Source organism: Sesamum indicum, linkage group LG8 (genome assembly GCF_026168435.1).
Source record: "Sesamum indicum cultivar Baizhima isolate 11 linkage group LG8, ASM2616843v1, whole genome shotgun sequence".
In the NCBI taxonomy this organism is placed as follows: Eukaryota; Viridiplantae; Streptophyta; class Magnoliopsida; order Lamiales; family Pedaliaceae; genus Sesamum; species Sesamum indicum.
In genome coordinates, this window is record NC_142664.1 from 21,440,873 (window position 1) to 21,460,131 (window position 19,259).

Genomic DNA, 19,259 nt, shown 5'->3' on the forward strand with positions numbered 1-19,259 from the left:
GTAGAAAAACAACAAAAAAAGGATCGTATATAGCAAAATACAAATTTCGCAAAGTTGAGATAGTAATGAAAAAAAAATGAGGGCAAAGTGTAAAAAAAGACATAATTCGAATGCTAAAATGTAATTTACCCTGTTTTTAATTGCGCTCATGTTTTTAAAAATGCTTTGGAAGTTATTGAAGTTATAATATTGAAATATTGAAATTTTACTTTTATTAGTACTAGAAAATAATCAATTATACTTTGATCAACTATAGTTAAGAACATGATCGCACACTATATTGAAATAATAATTTTTTATTTGATAAATTGATTTATTTTGAATTATAATAAGTAGTTTATAAATAATAGTGAGAAAAGATGGAAAGAGCTTCTAAGAAAAGGGAATATTTACCAAAACTAGACACATGTTAGTAGCTAGATAATATGTAGGAATTAAAAGATAACTTTGGTTGTAAATAGATTGAGTTAAATCGAACACATCATTATTTAAATTTATTTGAATTATTATTAAATTTGCAAAATTATATTTAAACTTGATTTCAGCATTTACCAAATATAGCTCAAACAAGCTTTTTAGAAAGTGACTTAAACTAGGGATATCGAAAAATTTCGAAGGTTCAATTAATGAGTATACGAGAAATTCTATTAAAAAAAGAAGCGATGTCTCGTAAAAAAACATAAGTCTTAGTAATGTTATTTGAATTCGAATATGATCTTTTGTGCAAAGTTAGTTATTGATATTTTAATACATTAATAGTACATTCTATCAAACATACAAAAAATAATTATATATTTGTACGAATCACTATTGACCTGAATATTTATATTATTTTAAATAATATTATTAATTAATACATCGAAATACATATATACGAGCTAAAATTTGTCATCCACATTAATATAGCACTTACAAAAAAATAAATATTTTTATCTATATTTTTTTATATATTTTGATTTGTCCCCTATAGATTTTTTCTCCAGACTTTATTCCCTATTATAAGTTGGTGAGAAGAGTTATTTGATTATCAAATGCATAAATGTCACTATTAAGTAGTCCAATTCAGATATCACTTGGCATGATACCTCCCTCACACACACACACACACACACACACATACACACACATTTTCATATATATTTATGTTTAGGTTAGTCATAATTAATTTTTTTTTAAAAATATAAAATTACGCTTTCTCCTAAAATATTATTGAAATTACACTTGCAATTCTTATTTATAATTGTACACCTTCCAATAAACTTTGAAGGAAAAATACAGACGTTAGCAAAAAAAATTATATAAACTTCTATTTTTTTGCTCCATTTAGCATTTTGTATGAATTATTGACAAGACAACTAATTGTTTCATTTATCAATCACTACTTCTATCAAATGACAATAATCAGGGAATAATATTTTATTACGATTATACCCTTTAACTTTCTTTATATTATACATGTCCCATTACCCCCTTATAAATATAAAAATATTATTAGAGTACTTTTTTTTAATAAAATATACGAAATGCTGAATGAGCATAATTATAGTTGTATTTCTATCCGAAATCCTAAAGGGAAGGTGCATTTGTAAAGGGAGAATTTTTCAAAGAGTAATTTCAAAAATTATTTCTAGAAAAAATATATTTTTATATTTTTTATGGAGTCTAAGTATAATTAATTCGTAATAAGTGTATGTGTATACTCTTATTATCAAAGAATTGTGTGCTTTACAAACTGACACTTGTATGCATACCATAAAGTCAATTGTTCCATTTAATAGTTGAAAGGGATGGGATGATTACCTAATCACTAGGGCACTACTTCTACTAGAAATCATTCATTATTGATCAATTATTTGCTTATTTACTACTAAGTATGGTCTTAGATTTTTGGGATAATTATATTTTTTTCATAAGATTTGGTATAATTATACGTAAATTCTCTATACTTTGGAAAATTACATTTAGCACTTCTAAGTTTACTTCTATCTAACAAATAAGTTCCCGCGTTAGTTAAAATTTGCTGAATTTACTGATATTAATAAAAAAAAACTGAATCTAAAATGATATTTACCCTTTGAGTCACTTAAAACTGACTTATTACATGTAAAACAGTTTTTTGGGACTAAACTAACTTTATAACGATGGAGATATACCTCCCCATATGCATTAACGCATGAAGATGTATGAGGGTAATTTGGTTATAAAAAAATTATTTGACTTGCTATCAATCAATAATAAGTCAATTGGTGGTAAATACAGAATTTTTTTTTTATTATTAATATCAGCAAATTTAGTGCATTTTGACTAATGAAGGGACTTCTTTGTTAGGCGAAAGCAAACCTCAAAAATAATAAATATAATTTCCTAAACTATAAGGAATCTACGCATAATTACACCAAATCTTAGAGAAAGGGAATATAATTATCCCAAGAATTTTCATTTGATTGTAATTTGCAAGATTTGTGGTTGGTTCATATCAATTTCAAAATTGATATATTGTTTACTCACAATTTTCCTTGTTTGAAAACTAAATATGTGGTTAATTATTGAGGCCTAGTTTGGCTCAACAGTTGCATAATTAATTATAAAATAATTAACTTTAAAAAAAGTAATTGTGATGTTTGAATTCACAATTTCTATAATTAATTATACATCTATAGATTCCAAAATAATTGCGATACATAATTAGATGAAAAATAGTTGAGAATGGGATTAATATCCACAAACTACAGGTTTAGCTAAATAGTATAAAAAATTAAATTTACAGTTAGACTCAAGTTCGACCTGCTCAATCGCAAGATCCAATGGATATTGAGTAATATACGTGTTCATTCTTGTGTGCAAATTTATGAATATTTTTTACCTCCTAGTTTTTTCTCTCTTTTTGAATTATGATTGTCTTTTTAAGTCATGTAAACATAAGAAACACAAACACAAACACACACATCTTGTATCACATTGTATATAGTAATGAAGTAAATTATATAAATCTCTGGAATTTAAATTGCTTAGTGTAAGTAATCATGTAAACGACTTATGGTATCTAAAATTTATCATAATTTATGATGATAATTAAAGTCGAACTGACTTATATTTTCTGCAACAGGAGGGGGGAGGGGGGAATGAGTCCTAACTGAGAGCATATAGATAAAATCTTAAAATTTATTTTATGATTATGATTTTGCAACATATTTACTTCTATTCTCTAAATTCCATTTTCCATCAATCATTCCTTGCCTCAGTGGTGAGGTTGAAGTGTCACTACAAAAAAATCATGAATTCAAGTCTTACGGATATAGGTGTTTAATTTACTTTTAATAATAGTATGCGTATATTATTTATTTATTTTTGTTTGCTTTTTGAAGAAATTGATTGATTTAAAAATATTGTTGTATTATATATTGAATGTTGTAATATTATATTGGATGCTTTTGAAATATCGATGTATTTAAAAAAAAAAACCTTTTTCCATTCAGTCTAAATTATATCTTGTAATCCAAAAGTCTAATTATTAGAAGGATGTGGACTAGATTTTCTATTTTATTTTATTGCATTTTCTTTTTCATTTAACATGTAGACATTATATCTAGAAAATTGTGTAATCTATTTTATTTAAAAAAAAATTATACACGTAATATATATGATAAATGAAAAATATATAATAAAAATTATAATAAAATGCAATCCAACAGATATGAGTGTACTATTGGCATTGACTCTCACCAGCCAAGGACAGTGCATACAATAATGTTCTTCATCAACAGAGTGACTGTCCTGCTTTCCACAACCCCCACCCCACCCCCCCCACCCCCGGCCACCCCAAAGTTTTCACAAAATTGTTTGGTTGACTTCGATTTCAATCACTGTTACGGATATTATTGCTAAATCATATATTATTTATAAGTATACTTACAGATTATCTATCAACACAACTCTTATATTGGTACTGAAAATTGAACCTATCACCATCGAATTGAAAATCACTCGTCCCTACAAATTACTCACCATTTATGATTTGATGAATTATATCAAATCCAACCTGCCTTAAATATTAAATTTCCCCCAAAAAGTTTATGAACCATACCTCTCCCATAATTCCTGAAAAGAAATGTCATATCAATAATGACTATGATGTTATTTTCTTAAAAAATAATTCATCCAAAACCATACTTCAAATCAAATTTTGATTTCTTTAAATTTATTTTTCTCATTGTTGCCAAAAATCACTTTCTTAGAAAAAGAAACATTCATCAAATCTTAGCCTCAATATTCCTAATTGTTTAGTTAAATGGTAACAATTTGACTAGGAAAGACAAGTGCAACAATTAATAATGCTGGCAAAGAAAACAAACCTCTTCCTTTTCATGTAGACTTGAAGAAAGGAATACACTTTTGGAATTCCACTCTTTAAAAGCTAAGCAAAATCACTTTCATTACCAAACATATGTATGATGGATACCTATCAATACACATTAACCTAATTTTTTTACATATGACTAATTGTCCAAATCTCGCCCATGTAATTTTTCGTTTCATTTCCAACTGTCTTTGTTATTTTTATTGTGAATTTGATCGTGTATAAGACTATCATATCACCCTATATTTGGGCTAATTTTGTTTAACAAACTAATTGCATTGAACTTACTATTTGCCTTTTTAGTTGGAAACATTGTCGTTCATCCTGAATTATGTAGGGGTTTTAGAATTACTATGCACTCTTTCATATACTAGGGGATTTCACTTGGAAAATCATTTACTATTAATGAAAGAGTACTTGAGTAAAAGTGCGTATATCCTTTCATAATAGGAATAAACACTATAGGATCCAATACAATACAAATGATATCACTTTAAGATTGTCGGATGATATTTTCAAAGTCTGGAAAATCAAACAAAAGATCCAAGCCATTGGTGTTGGAGTATGTAACCATTTGCCCACCACTACTTTACCACCGACTTTATGGCGAATCACTTCTAGAGTATACAGGGAATCTAAACTGGTTTAAGTTTGATCAAATTTAAATTATTTACATGACAAATATAATGTGATTGGTGTACCATGCACATTTTAAAAAGAATGCCCAATCACACAACAAGAAGGTAATTACTGGCCATGTGATTCTTCGATACGACGAAACTTGATTTGGATGAACATTTTCCATAAAGTATGAAAAACCATTCAAGACACTTGAACAACAATTTCAAGCATCTTCCTTTGGGAACTTCTCATAAACATCGTTAGCAATCAAACATAAGAGGTAGATTGGAATATATTCAAGTTCTTATGTTTCTTCTTTGCTATTAATATAGAATTCGATACACCTTTCTGACGAACGTATGTTAGTGTGAAAACAAAACTATGTCGTCACAAAACCCTTGACTATCGAATACTCACGACCTCCAATAAATAAATTTTTTGGAAGATAACGCTATTAGATTCCGGCCTCCCATCGCAAGATATATCTAAAACGCAGTAATCAAATTCCAAGAAATGGAACATTAATTCATATGGCCCCCGCCAAAGGAAACTGCCGGAGCCCCTATTCTGCAATGTAGACAAAATATGAGATATTTCTCTCATTAAAGTCTGTGTATGATTTTAGACTTTGACTTAAGAAACTATATTCTGAACCATAAATGAATCTACTTTCCTCTTGAACTGGCTAAGCATCTACACTTTGACATATTCTCTACTTTCTAACAATGGAATCTTATCTTCTTGCAGTACTATCTCTAGCCACCTTAAGCTTTGCAGACACTTGTTATGGAGGTGTGCTCTTTTCTACACTGCCCCAAACCCTAGCCGTCTCGGCTTCACCAACTGATGGCCAAGGTAGCATACTTGTGTCTATAAGTTTAAGCTTTGAAGTTCTTAGATTCTTTTGTGCATAGTATAAGTTGTGATATCCCATCAAACATCTGGAAGTGATTCTATGAGTCGTCGATTTTTGCTTAATTTTCATGCAGCAAGAGCCAATATTCTTAAAGATCCAACTTCTCTACAGAGTGTTAAAAGAGTTTCACCATGAATCTCTATCTTTTCTCTTATCATAAGTTTCGAAGTTGAGCTTATACTTCTAGTCTTGCTTTCTCTTGATAAGCAACATATTTTGCAGTAGAGACACAGGATTAGACCAGGCGGTCGCCCCCTTTTATCTATAATCTCAAGTTTTATATGTAAATCACGTGGAGTTCAAAAATTTTCCGTCTTTGATTTGAAGTTGTCCCTCCTTTACTAACCGAAATATCTATTTTACTTCCAAAGCTAATAATTGTGGCTATGTCCTGGAGGTGAGCATCGACGTTTTTCCACTTTTAACTGTCAAAATGTGGAAGCGAGAAAACTCTTTCATGGTTGCAAATGGGATCGGGTGAGATGCAAGAAGAAGTATTAAACACAAACTGATACACCACAAGTAAATTTCCCAACAAATTGATGCATTATTTTCTGTTGGTTTTCCTAAATTTTGGTGAAAAACAGAAATTTGCAACAGTTGATACTAGCACTGTTCACATCATGCTTGTTAGTTGTTACTTTACGAAAAGACTTGGTTCATCGAAGATTTAGTTACCTTATTCGATGAAAAGAGTAGGAATCAGGAGTTGAAACAATCGTTAATAGTATGTAATCATCAAGAACAACAGCCTCAATGGATACAATTTTGCAGTTCTAAAAGCCGGAGAGGATAATATAACAGTTACCTGGGGGCTGAATCAGAGTTTTCCAGATGGGACAGATTCGTCGTACAATGAAGTTAAGTTGATGCTTTGCTACGGACCAATCAGCCAGGCTGATCGTGGATGGAGGAAAACTGTGGACAACCTTAGCAAAGACAAGACTTGTCAGTTCACAATTGCTCACAGAACCTATATGAGGGAAACTCAGAACTTCACATGGATGATAGAGAGAGATGTCCCAACTGCAGTTTATTTTGTGAGAGCTTATGCCTATAATTCATCCCGCAACGAGGTTGCCTACGGGCAGACAACTGATGCCAAGAAGAGCAGAAACCTTTTCAAGGTTCAAGCAATCAGCGGACGTCATTCATCACTTGACATAGCATCTGTATGCTTCTCTGCTTTTGCTTTGCTATCTGTGGTTGGTTTTATGGCGCTGGAGAAGAGAGGAAGGAATTCAGCAGAGAATTAAGGAGAGACTGATGCTGAGGCAGTTAATAATTTCATATTCAAGAAAACATTTTACTTTTCCACAGAAGAGAACGTGATGATTTGAAAAGAGTTCTGTAATTCTCATACAGGTTACATTAGGCTTACTGAGTGAGACAATAACTTTAATAGCTACACATTTAATAGTATAACAGGAGGTTTACAAGATCGTCCTCAATCACCAGGTCGGTGGGTCGTATCCAAGATCTAAAGTTCTGCACCAACAAGGCATAGTCAGGGTTGGTTGTTCTTGGCCTTGCACTGACCCTTCAACACTTAAGACAGTGAGGTCATAATTAGAGAATGATAATGTAAGAAAGCAGTAAATGATCTCAAACCTCTCACATGTCTATTGAGCTATTTATACTGATCAGCCGCTTGGATGAGTCATATCAAAGTCGCTTTCGTTTGGGTTGACTAGACCGAAGTAAAAACACATGGATCCTTGGTTCGTTCAGGCATATTTTCCCATACGGGTGATCATCCCCACATCAATGCAGCCCGTAACAACTGTAAATGAGCGTATGGATATCAGACAAGAACAGCCAAACATAACACAATCTAGGAAGTCGTAACTTCGTCCAAAGTTAGCAAAATCTTCACTGTTTAGAGGTATAATTGCTCATCTATCTATAGATACTAAGACTAATGCTAAAGAAATGTTCCTTTGCAGTAATACCACTATTATGATTACAAGAGCAGAATACTAGCACTCATCACAGAGAAGTAAAAGAGAAAATATTAAACTATAAGATCACATTATCTAAACTTTCAATCCGTCCACCAAAATCTCAAATTTCAACTAAAATCACATACACAGCTTGAAAATCAACGGACTCAGAGATTAAACCTTGTTCCGCCTATCTGCCTCCTGCAAATTCATAATACGCATCAAAGGAAACAGAAATTTTAGCCTTTCCAGATTGACAGACCTCCAATCCCTCAGGAAGAGAATTAAAATTCTGAATCAATTCGACGCTGAATCTCACCATCCATTTTGAACTTGTTAAAAATCATTGAAGATTCGTGAAATAGTGAGAGAAGAGCTGCGCAGAGAAGTAACCTTGTTTGACGCCGTCGATGCGACTGAGCTGATGCAATGATTTGAACTCAAAGTCCATAATCTGCAATCCTTTCTGCTACACTTGATGATTGTTGCATCTGATCGGCGCCTACAAAATCAATCCAATTATTCCATACTCAATTGGAATAAACTTGTACCAAAATTTTCATCAAGTGAGCTCTAAATTATTACAAAAAAATAATAATAAAAAAATATACTTAAAAATATTAAATTAATGAACATAAATCTTCAATTCTTTTGTTAAAATTCAAATTAGATTAATTATCATAATTCAAACATAAGTTTTTAAACTTGATAATAATTCAAATAATATTTAAATAATAATGTATTCAACTTAATTCGAAACATTTAAAACATTGGTTCCACCATCCGTAACAAAAGAAATGATTTTGTTGAGTTTGGTTTCCTTGGCGGGGATTATATGAATAAGATATAAAAATATTAATTACTACAATCTAATGAATATGGATATCAATCGCTACAGTAGATAATTTGACATACTTCGCATTCCTTAACCCATGTCTGAACATCACCTTTCATTGTAGGCCAATAGAACAAGGATTTGACCCTCTGATACGTTCCATTAATTCCAGAATGTCCCCCTATGGCAGTATCATATAGTGACTTGATGATTTTTCCTCTAACTCCTCCATGGCTGCCTACACAAACCTTTCCTCCTCTCATCAATATCCCAGCTTCATAATCATTGTTAGTGAAAGAAGATGCATCAACAACCTTAGCCTAGATTATGGTCTGGAATAAGGTCTTACCATCATAGTTGTTTTATACTTCCTGCATGCATATGGGAATTTGAGTGGTGATGGCATCCAAACAAAGCTCATTGCCAACATATTCCACTCTGGGGAGAGCATCTGTAGCACGATTTTCCTTACCTTTCTTATATTGGACCTCATAGCTGAGGCCTAACAACTTTGTCACCCATTTCTGCTGCAAAACTGAGTCAATCTTTTGATTCAATATGTGCTTGAGGCTCTTCTAATCTATTCTAATAATGAAGTGGTTTTCCTGTAAATAATGTTGGCTAACAGTAAGGCTAGGAACTCCTTCTCATAAGTGGACAACCCTAAGTTTTTTAGGGATAATGCCTTGCTTAGATAAGCAATAGGTTGTTCCTGCTGCACTAAAACTGCTCTAATTCCCTTTCCACAAGCATTAGTCTCCACTACAAAAGGTTGAGAGAAGTTTGGCATAGCTAAGACGAGTTGTGGTCATCACCTTCTTAAGTTTATTGAAGGCTTCTTCTGCTTCAGCATTCCATTCAAAAGCATCATTCCTTAGTAAGGATGTCAGAGACTTACTGATGACTCCATAAACTTTGATGAATTTTCTGTAATTTCCAGTAAGGCCTAAGAACCCTCTGAGTGCCTTGATAGTGGTGGGGACATGCCACTTGAGCATGCACTCAATTTTCTGGGGATCAATAACAACCCCTTCCCGTGATATAATGTGTCCCAAATACTCAACTTTCAGTTGGCCAAATGAGCATCTACTCCTTTTAGCATAGAGTTGATGTGCCTTTAGTAACTCCAACACTTCCTTGATGTAACATAAATGCATTTCCCAAGTTTTACTATAAATCAAAATGTCATCAAAGAATACTAAAACAAACTTCCTGAGGTGAGATTCAAAAATAGGGTTCATGAGTGCTTGAAATGTAGAGGGTGCATTACACAACCCAAAAGGTATGACTAGAAATTCATAGTGTCCATTGTGAGTGATGAAGTTGGTTTTAGGAATATCTTCCATCTTCATTCTTATTTGGAAGTATCCTGATTTCAAATCAATCTTGGTTAAGTATTTAGAACCATGTAATTCATCAATTACAGGTATAGAAAAATAGTGTTTAACTGTGAGTTTATTGAGATACCTTTAGTCCACACAGAGCCTCCACCCTCCATCCTTTTTCTTCACTAGCAGCACTGGAGATGCAAAAGAGCTATGGCTAATAATACCAATATTAAGCATCTCCTTGACAATCCTCTCAATCTCAGTTTTTGTCCATATGCATATCTGTAAGGATGTTGTTTCTTAGGGATTGCATCAGGGATCAATTCAATACAGTGCTTAATGCTCTTTCTGGAAGGAGGGAGCTAGATTCTTTGAACACTTCTTCATATTGTTGCAGTAATTCCAGCACTTGGATGCCTTCTTCTGTCTGTTTTTGGATCTTATGGGTTGAGAGTAATTATCCTCCCGTTTCTTGGTTCCTTTTTCTTATCTGTTGGACTAGAGAGTTAGCAGATATAACCATAACAACTGATTCATTAGGTATAACTCTGAGGATTAGTTTCTGATCTGGTAGAGAGAGAGAGATCCTCAACTTGTAAAAGTCTAGTTTAACAGGGTTATAAGTACTGAGCCAATCACACCCTAACACTAAATCATACCTTCCTAATTTCAACAACCTAACAAGGTGAGTAAACATATGTCCTTGCGTTTCCTACCTAAACCTGGGGCATGTTGCTAATAAGTTGACTATCATTAGCAACCTTAACTGTCATGGGGGTAGTGTTTTCCAGCTTATAGCCCAATATCATGGCAACCTTCTCATCAAGGAAGCAACGTGGGCTACCACAATCTATTAGGATAAAAATGTCTTTATCCTTTACTAGCCCACTTTGCAGCTAACACTACCCTTCGTAGCATGTAGGGATACTGTCACCTCTTCTTCTACTTCATCATCCCGAACTGGTTGCTCCTCAGGTTCCCCTTGTTCATCTTCTCTATACTCCTCATCACTCAAGAGCATGTACATTTGCCTATATTTGCATCTATGCCCATGTACATAAGGCTCATTACAATGGTAACACAGGTTCTTTTCTGTTTTAGCTTTCACCTCAACTTCTATTAGGAACCGTTTGGGCTAGTTATAGCTCCTAGGTGGGGAGTTTCTTTTTGAGGTTTGAAAGGAGGTTTAGGTTGTGAATTTTTGCTAGGTTGATGAGATCTCTTTAAGATGGCATTCACTGTGTATTCCTGCTTCCTAGCAAGTATCACTACTTGCTTTAAGGGAGTGGTGTGGCAAGTAGGCACAAAAGATTTCACTTCTTCTTTCAGCCCACTGATGAATTTCATCATGAAAAATTGCTCTTCTAATTTCTGTTGAAAAAATGAGCATTTTGGTCCTTTAGTTCTTCAAACCTTTCTAGATAGGCATTAACAGTTGTTTCATGATGGAGTTTATTAAACTCAATCATGACTCTTTTACTATCTAGATTCTCAAACCTCTCAAGCACACTTAGCACTAACTCATCCCAAGTGCGAAACTCCTTTCTTTCAGTATACCCCTGGTACCAGGGTTTAGCTTTGCCTGCATATATATGGAGGCTATAGGAACCTTTGATCATCAGGAATGGGGATTAATTGGAAATACCTAGTGCACTTCCTAACCCAACTTCTGGCATTTTCTCCATCAAAATATGGAAACTCCATCATGGTTAGAGCACTGTAAGCTCCAATATTAGAGTGTGTGTAAGGAGTGGATCGGTCTCCGGTATACTTACAATTTGAGAAATTTACAGAGATTTACAAATGCTTAAATATATTACAGGCTTTCCTATAACAAATTACAAGTAATCTAAGAAACAGAAAAACAAACAAGAAACAAACCAGGGAACAAAACTAAAACAGTGGAAAGGGACATAAACACTTTTGAATAGACGGCTCAGGAGCCTTAAAATCCAAGGCCTACAGAGGCCAAATATCACAACCCTACACGGTTGCACAAAACAACTTAAAGCCACAGAAGGCTTTCTGAACCACTAAGGTTCAACCACAGAATCCACAGAGGAATGCCACAAATGCTATATCAAAAGAACCACAAAGGTTGAGCCACAATAGGAGAAGAGAATAGGAGAAGAGAAAGAGTACTGATTATTACTTAACCCTTGAGCCATAATAGACCAACCATTTAAAGAGGTTGTCCATTAATGGCCGATTTACGACCATTGATTGGGAAGACAAGCACACAGAGCCCCAAGGGGTTATGGAGAGAACCCTAGGAGTCAGGTAAAGAAAAAGAGGCATCGGGGAAGAGAGAAGAGAGAAGATTGATTAGGGTTAGTCAATAGGAGTATTTATATCAAGGGTAGGTGGGTCAAACCTTTGTGGATTGGGTCGGGTTGGGTGGATAGGTGGCCCAGTGGGCTTAAGTTGTTTGGCCGTCCAAGTGTAGGACCCAAACATTTGGTTTGGGCCATAATTTCTTAACAGTGTAGTTGAGTTTCTTGCCTGAAAATATTGTTGCCCTCCTATCTGATAGAGTTATGTATTGTAGCTCTAGATGTTGACCCTTTTCTACAGACTTTGTTAATCCTTCCCCCAAGATTGATTTGTTCCTATTGTATTGTTGCAGTTGTTCAACAACGCTTTGAAACTACTGTTGAACTGTCAATAAACTGTGCTCCACGTTCAGTACAGAAACCTGTAACCCCTCTTGTACCTTCATTACTTGGTCTAAACGACTGTAAATCTCATCTTCGTTGGCCTGCCTTCTGGCATTTTCATCCATAAAAATTATGTATGTTTTCTTTTGTGTTTCTTGAATTTCTTTCAATATGGTTCTATCCGCTATTTTAGTGTGTCTTAGGTATTTTAAGGTCCAAGGATTGAATGGCTCTGAGGCCAAATGTAATAATTTAACAGGAAATTGCAAAAAACCAAATCACAGAACAAGAAAAGGGGTGGGAAGTAGAGAAGAACAGAGGAGATGGGAAAAATAAAAATTGAAGATATTTCATTATGTCGTCTTCCTCATCAATCCTTAGCTTTTACATGGAATGGAGACAAAAATGCCAAACACTAAAGCTGGAATAACATTAAATTTGTAGAAATAAAAAGGCTGTAACAATCTAGCTTCCTATTGGTTGACCTTCTTCTTCACAAGGACGCAAAAGAACAACTCCACTCCATTTCTAGGCAGGTGCGCTCTCAGCCGTACACGTGTCAGCTGTCGGCTCATTTTGGGCGTGGCTTCACACAAAAATTTTCCAATTTCAATTGTGCTCTAATTCATCTTCAAAACCACGGCGTATCAAATTAGGGTGCCTCAATTTGCCCCCAGTTTGGATCCCGCTTTGATCGTACGGTCCTGATTAAATTCCATCATCGTACGATTCTCCTCTAAAGCCGCGTTTTGTCCTGAAAACGCGACACTCCCTTCTCCTCATGCGTTTTTTTCTCAATGCATTTAATTTGTTTGAGAATATCTGATTGATGCACAAATATGTTTGTGTTTGGACGCTTGTAGCCGCTACAAATCTTGGTGCTGCTCTGCTTTTTTTTAAATACATTAGCGTATTGATATTTTAATAAATTAAGCAACACATCAGCTCAATCAATATATTAATATAATTAAGATAATAATATAAATTATAATAAATTTACACATAGATATCCACATTAAATAAATTACAATAAACTTATATAAAATGATGCTAATACCACACCAAATTTGTATAATCATTCCATATGATCTCTCTATAAATAACAACTATCAGCATTTGGTTTTAGAACTCAATCTACACATCTTTTAATTTCATGTTTTTTTTTTAAAAAAAAAAGATAAAATTATACAGCCTAGGGCTAAAAATATGTTGTTGACTAAAACCATAATAATGTGGTAATAGTAAGATCCAGAGAAAAGCAACATTAAAATTTACAAATGATAAATCGATCTAAACAAGAGCCATTTTATTTTCATTATTATTATAACAGGAGTGCGACAACTTAGAGTTGAACCCAAAACCTCTCGTTTATTGAAGAAATGTGATGTCAACTCAACCTTATGTTGATGGCCAAACATAACAGGAGGGAAGGGGGAAAAACTAATACATATCAAGATTTCAGACAGCCATGAAATAGCATTGTCTTGTTAGGTATAAGTGCAGTTTAGGACAAAAAGAGCACATCCATGGATTTCTACTTGGGTAGAAAGTGTATCTCTTACAACTCCAAAGTCTTTCTTACTCCATTCTTCTCTGCATTTGCATGAAACGGTGCTGAAATTTTTACCAGGAAAAGCCTTAGCCAAGTCGTCCATCCTCATCGACACCACAGCCTTGTTGTCATCCAAATTGAAGAACGCAACGTAGATTTCTCCTAATGAAATCAAGTCTCTTGTTAGATACAGAATCGGGTAGTCGAATTACTTGAATCTAAGACTTAAAAGACAGAGCTATTAATCATCCATGCTTTAGAAGGGCTAAACACAACAGGCGCCCCAGAACAACTATAAACACCCCGGAACAAAAACAAGGCCAACGCGAGCCTCTAAACTTTTAGAAAAAGGGAAATACGACCCCTTGACATGAGAGGCAATGAGCTTCTTCAAAGAATCGCGTTGCCCTTTTTTCTTCTTTAAGGGGACTTTGTGCTTATTAGTGTTTTCACAGGGGGTAAAATGCAATAAATCCAACTTTAGAATGTTACAAGAGTTTCAAAGGAGTCATGGGCGTAAATGACGCAATCTCATTACGTTCTTTCATCGATTTCTATCCTGATTAGCTTTCCATCGACGAGACAAAGCCCAAAGAAGTACTTGCAGTTTTACATTGCTAAAATGACCATGAGGTTTAAGAATAAGATCAAACCTCTTCTTCCCGTTGCAACCCAAGCACGAACTCCATTGGGACCAGAATTAGCTGCAGGAAAGTTGACTCAGAAACTAAACACAACAAACTCACGACTGAGTAATCCGAGGCATGCATAAATAGTATTGTATGGAAATATCACCTTTTACTTGCCGCATAGATGCACATAAACCGGAATAGCTATTCATCAGGGTACCATTATGCTTCAACTCCCACATCTGTTTGAATCAAATGATTGGCTGTTGAGTATTTTCATGACAAGAATTCCTTGTAAGATATTAAGGCCATGCAAAATACTCTCAGCATGCTTATTTTTTAGCATGGAATGATTTCTTTCATAATGAAGAGTTGGAACTACCGCTACAGCATGCATGAGAAACAGGGTCGAAAAATGAGACTAGAAATTACCTGGTTGACATCCCATCCGCAAGGTGAAAATGAACCACTTTTTGATTCTTTGGAAGTAAGCTTTTGATTTCTAGAAGCACCAAGACAAGACTCGGTCGTCTTGGTTGCCAGTAGATGGATTTTGCCGTCATAGTGGTTTTTATATGTCAGGTATTCTTCTCTGCAAATAAATTTAAACCATAAAATTATACAATGCAAGTCATAAATTTATAACAACATTTAAAAGAATATGATGCTCAGGTATAGCGGTATTACGATGACAGAAGAGGTTTTCTTTTGTATAGGCAAAATGGCTCTTGATCTCCACTCCTTGATTTCTCTTTCCAGCAGACTTGATCAAGATCATCATCATCAATAGCTTTAGGTGACCAGCCTCTTGCCTCGACATCTTTGCAGCTAGTGAGGCCTAAAGCAAGGGCGCCCATGACACTGTTTCTTTCTAGATATCTTGATTTGCATGTGAATGGACGATTTCTTACTCGACGAAAACGACATTTTTTGTTTGTAATATAGGGAAACTGCAATTTTTTGTAAGATGAGAATTAGATTGGAAATCTGCTGGTGTCGTGTACAAGACATGATAAAGTCAAGGACATGCCTCCTTATTGTTTGAGCTGAAGGAGTTTATCTCTAAGAGAGTAGGATTTGTGAGTAGACTGAACGTTGCATCGTCAAGCTGTCGCATATCTCCTCCGAACATGAGAGGAGACTTAGCCATTGACCACAAGGTCATCTGTCCAAAGCTCTCAAATATGCTTGTCACTTCAATTTTTTATGTTACCAAAAGAGAAACCACGAGCAACCATCTACATGTACCTGAGATCTCTGTTCATCAAGATTGAGATTACATTTTCTATGAGGGCCTTCATTTGAACCTATCAACAACAAAATCAAAATTCATTCAATCTAAAACCCTTTTTATGAATACTACAACAAAATGTATCAGCTCGACGTCATATAACTAAAATGGTTTCACAAGTACTACGACGTGGGTTGAAACTAAAACCGTTTTCTCTTTTCCAATTTTCATTCTGAAAAGTAGAGGGTTTCACCTTGATCAGTAAGCCATCCAAACGGAAGCATATCTAAGTCCGGCCAGGACTTGCCACGTAGTCCTTTAGCTCCAATCATATTAGCAGCAGAAAAATCCCTTATCCCACCAGAAAAGAAAGCAAAGAATTTACTAGGTAAAAGTAAATAGACAGGCGTGCAATAAATATACAAGAATGAGTATGATTAAGAACATATGTTCATAGTAAAAGTCCAAATAAAATCAGTAGGTACAGAAGGAACAAAGTTGACAACAAAGTATGGTCTCAGAAAAAAAGTGCAAGACAATGAATGTACCTAGAAATATCAAAATGGGCAGCAACATCTCCCCATGTATCCCAATCATCCCCTGTAATTCTGTACATGTTGACAAGATTGTTTACGTCCCTCGCCATTGCTGGTGTCACGCTAGTTCCAGGAGATAAGGAATACAGGATCGGGCGGTTAAGTTCGGTCAAAACCTGCATGATCTCACCTAGAATGTTAAACTCAAACTTCTTACCCGCAAATGTCTTTGTGCTTTGGATCATCCTTATTTTTCTCTTTGATTTTTTGAATTAACTAGTGGTTGACTATTGCCAATATGGACTGAAGACAGTAAGAACAGAATGGACATTATGCAGTTATACCTTTGAAACATAGCTTATCTCATCTAGATCAAAGTCCGCTCCAAATACGCAGTCATTTTTAACTGTTAAGAAACAGAAGCACTTAACAACCGCTCAAGTAACAGAACTTAAAAAGTCAGGTTGAGTAAAAACAACTTATACAACATATAATTTCACCGTATTCAAATTCTAAAGAAAGAAACTAGAAGCATAAAGAATCCTCTTTTTCTTTGGGAAATCTAAACTTACCAAAATCAACACCCCAATCAGCATATTGTTGATACAGTGACCTCAAGAATGCTCTTCCAGCCCCCAATTTGGTATTCACACTCATGAAACCATTTTTCATCCATGCGCAAGTCCTCTCCTTCATTCCTATGTCTTTAGCTCTCCACTGCCGGCCGGACTCTTCATAAGCTTTGCCCTGTGTATGCAACAGATCGGAAGGAATAATACACCCAAATATTTCAATTTATGTCTATGTTGAAAAAACATCCTTATATAAAAGTTCTTTCTTATAGTTGACGACTCTCTGTGTTACAATAAACTCAATTAAATGCAGCATCTTCTAACCAAATGCATAACTGGGATAGTCTAAGTTATGATAAGTCGCATTACCGTCGTGACATCCAGGACAGGTGTGTTCGCATTGAATGCCTGTGTACTGATACCTCTCATGACATGAATTCCGAACTTCAAACCCATGCCGTGAACTTTCTTAGCCACTTCCGTGAACCCTTTACCACCTCTGGATGAAGGCCATCTATCCGGGTCAGGCATCATCCTTCCCCATTCATCAATAACATCAAATCCCAGAGAATCAACATAAGCTCCTTTCACTTTCCTCCTATACCAAAGATAATCCACCACCACGTACTAGAAGTCGTGTGGTGCAGAAATTTTAACCTTAAGATCAGTGGCAATTAAACACAATTACTTATCGATCAACTCTACTTGGTATATAAGAACTAATTGAACTACGTTCAAGAACCACTCAAGTACCTCAAATCCATGTGTACGGAGGCGCTGAGCCACAAGTTCAGCATTTTGCAGGAACTCTTCTTCAGAAATCGTCCAGCAAAACGAATCGTACGAGTTCCAACCTCTTGGTGGTGAGCTAGCTTGCTCTATTTCTCCCAGGCTAACAAAATTGCATCAAACCATCAAAGTATCATTCCTTTTTCATTGAAATCAAAAGGATTTTACAATATTCTTATTCTTTCTTTAAACACTGAAAACAAACAATAAAGGGCATCCCAATTCCCAAGTGCATCAGCAGTGCACAACCAATTATAGATTCTATCAAGGTAAGCACTCCAAACAAGTACCAGAACCAAAACATTTCCCCTAAAGAAAATATCTCTGCTTTTTAAAACTGATAGCAGATATTCCATTCAATTGTACTTTCGTCTTGCTTCCAGTAAAAAGGGTTGAACTATCAAGAAATTAACAACTACAAGGAACTCCCACCATTGAAGAATTGACTTTCAAGAACTGGGTCTCCATTAACCACACACACACACACTTTTATATCTACTTATGAAAAATTTAACAAAACAAGAAAAATGGGCTTAATTAAACAAACCAACATTTCGATATACAAAACCGGTCACAGAATCAAGAAACTAGCTAAAAGTATAGAGATAAAGATCCAGAGAGGACACATACCATTGAAGTAGAAGAGTGGAGACGAGAGTGAGAAAGAGCGAGCTCAAAGAAACCACTCTCATGATCAAATCACTACATTCAGGAAAACAAGAGAGAATCAAAAAGAGAGAGAGAAAGACAAAAATAAACAAATAAAAAGTACCAAAATGGATAAGGCCTTCTCTAGTGCATATATACATACATATAAAAAAAGATCAGAATCGAGACCTGTCTGCAGGGATTTTTGCGTTTCTCAAAGATGACGATAGTGATCATGCTTGACGGCGTTAAACGAGGGAGTTTGACGGCGTTAGGAGGAAGGAGGCATAACGCCTCTCCAAGAAACGGGACCCCGTAAGCACCGGTTGTTCGGAGGTGAAAACGTTGTGGGCTGTTGACATTTGTCATTTTGGTTGTTTGATCACTTGATGTATGAAATTGAAGACTCGCGCCACGCTATTGCTAAGTTATGTTTGGTGGCATGACAAATTCCGGATTCTTGATTTCATTTCTCCTGCAATGTAGGTAGTTTTTTTGTTGGATTTTTTATTTTAAATTATAGGATAATCATATTTATATCTCGGTACATAGTTTATTTACATAAATTACTTATATATTTGAAATCATTCATGATTAAAAAAAATAGGATTAATTTGTATAATGATGTTGATATTGAAGAGTATT

At 34.8% G+C, this 19,259-nt stretch overlaps 2 protein-coding genes and 1 long non-coding RNA gene across 14 annotated transcripts; 1 reads left to right on the plus strand and 2 right to left on the minus strand.

Annotated features, from left to right (window-relative positions):
* Nucleotides 1-5,138: 5,138 nt before the first annotated feature.
* LOC105168324 (uncharacterized) lies at nt 5,139-8,571 on the minus strand. Of its 8 annotated transcripts, none has more exons than XR_016067060.1 (4): nt 8,231-8,571; nt 7,984-8,145; nt 6,703-7,677; nt 5,139-5,545 (listed from the first exon to the last, which is right to left on the minus strand). It is a non-coding gene; the product is annotated as an uncharacterized LOC105168324 (long non-coding RNA). The 8 variants fall into 8 exon arrangements; XR_016067062.1 differs by having other exon boundaries at nt 8,018-8,145; nt 8,231-8,568; XR_016067061.1 differs by having other exon boundaries at nt 7,984-8,038; nt 8,157-8,556.
* On the plus strand, nt 5,597-7,345 carry LOC105168325 (high-affinity nitrate transporter 3.1). Its single transcript, XM_011088367.3, has 2 exons — nt 5,597-5,833; nt 6,669-7,345. Exons 1-2 carry the CDS (start codon nt 5,704-5,706, stop codon nt 7,148-7,150), a joined length of 612 nt encoding a protein of 203 aa, XP_011086669.1. The 5' UTR covers nt 5,597-5,703; the 3' UTR covers nt 7,151-7,345.
* A 5,369-nt stretch (nt 8,572-13,940) lies between the features above and the next one.
* Nucleotides 13,941-18,943, minus strand: LOC105168326 (Melibiase family protein). 5 transcript variants are annotated; one of them, XM_011088368.3, is made up of 15 exons: nt 18,804-18,942; nt 18,597-18,668; nt 17,931-18,069; nt 17,547-17,804; nt 17,178-17,352; nt 16,950-17,011; nt 16,618-16,781; nt 16,323-16,420; nt 16,087-16,145; nt 15,869-16,003; nt 15,526-15,788; nt 15,271-15,430; nt 15,005-15,080; nt 14,863-14,913; nt 13,941-14,371 (listed from the first exon to the last, which is right to left on the minus strand). In XM_011088368.3, exons 2-15 carry the CDS (start codon nt 18,656-18,658, stop codon nt 14,145-14,147), a joined length of 1,929 nt encoding a protein of 642 aa, XP_011086670.1. In that variant the 5' UTR covers nt 18,659-18,668; nt 18,804-18,942; the 3' UTR covers nt 13,941-14,144. The 5 variants fall into 5 exon arrangements, 4 of the variants coding, with proteins under 4 accessions (XP_011086670.1, XP_011086671.3, XP_011086672.1 ...); XM_011088369.3 differs by lacking the exon at nt 18,804-18,942 and adding an exon at nt 18,778-18,796; XM_011088370.3 differs by lacking the exon at nt 18,804-18,942 and adding an exon at nt 18,739-18,757.
* Nucleotides 18,944-19,259: the final 316 nt, after the last annotated feature.

Excerpts from the sequence above, each read along its gene's own strand:
- LOC105168325 (XM_011088367.3), top strand. The coding sequence starts at position 5,704 with ATGGAATCTTATCTTCTTGCAGTACTATCTCTAGCCACCTTAAGCTTT. Across the intron at positions 5,834-6,668 it reads TTCACCAACTGATGGCCAAG|TTCTAAAAGCCGGAGAGGAT; the intron begins GTAGCATACTTG and ends ACAATTTTGCAG.
- LOC105168326 (XM_011088368.3), bottom strand. The coding sequence starts at position 18,658 with ATGAGAGTGGTTTCTTTGAGCTCGCTCTTTCTCACTCTCGTCTCCACT. Across the intron at positions 16,782-16,949 it reads AGATAAGCTATGTTTCAAAG|GTTTTGACCGAACTTAACCG; the intron begins GTATAACTGCAT and ends GAGATCATGCAG. Across the intron at positions 16,421-16,617 it reads GCCCATTTTGATATTTCTAG|GGATTTTTCTGCTGCTAATA; the intron begins GTACATTCATTG and ends TGGTGGGATAAG.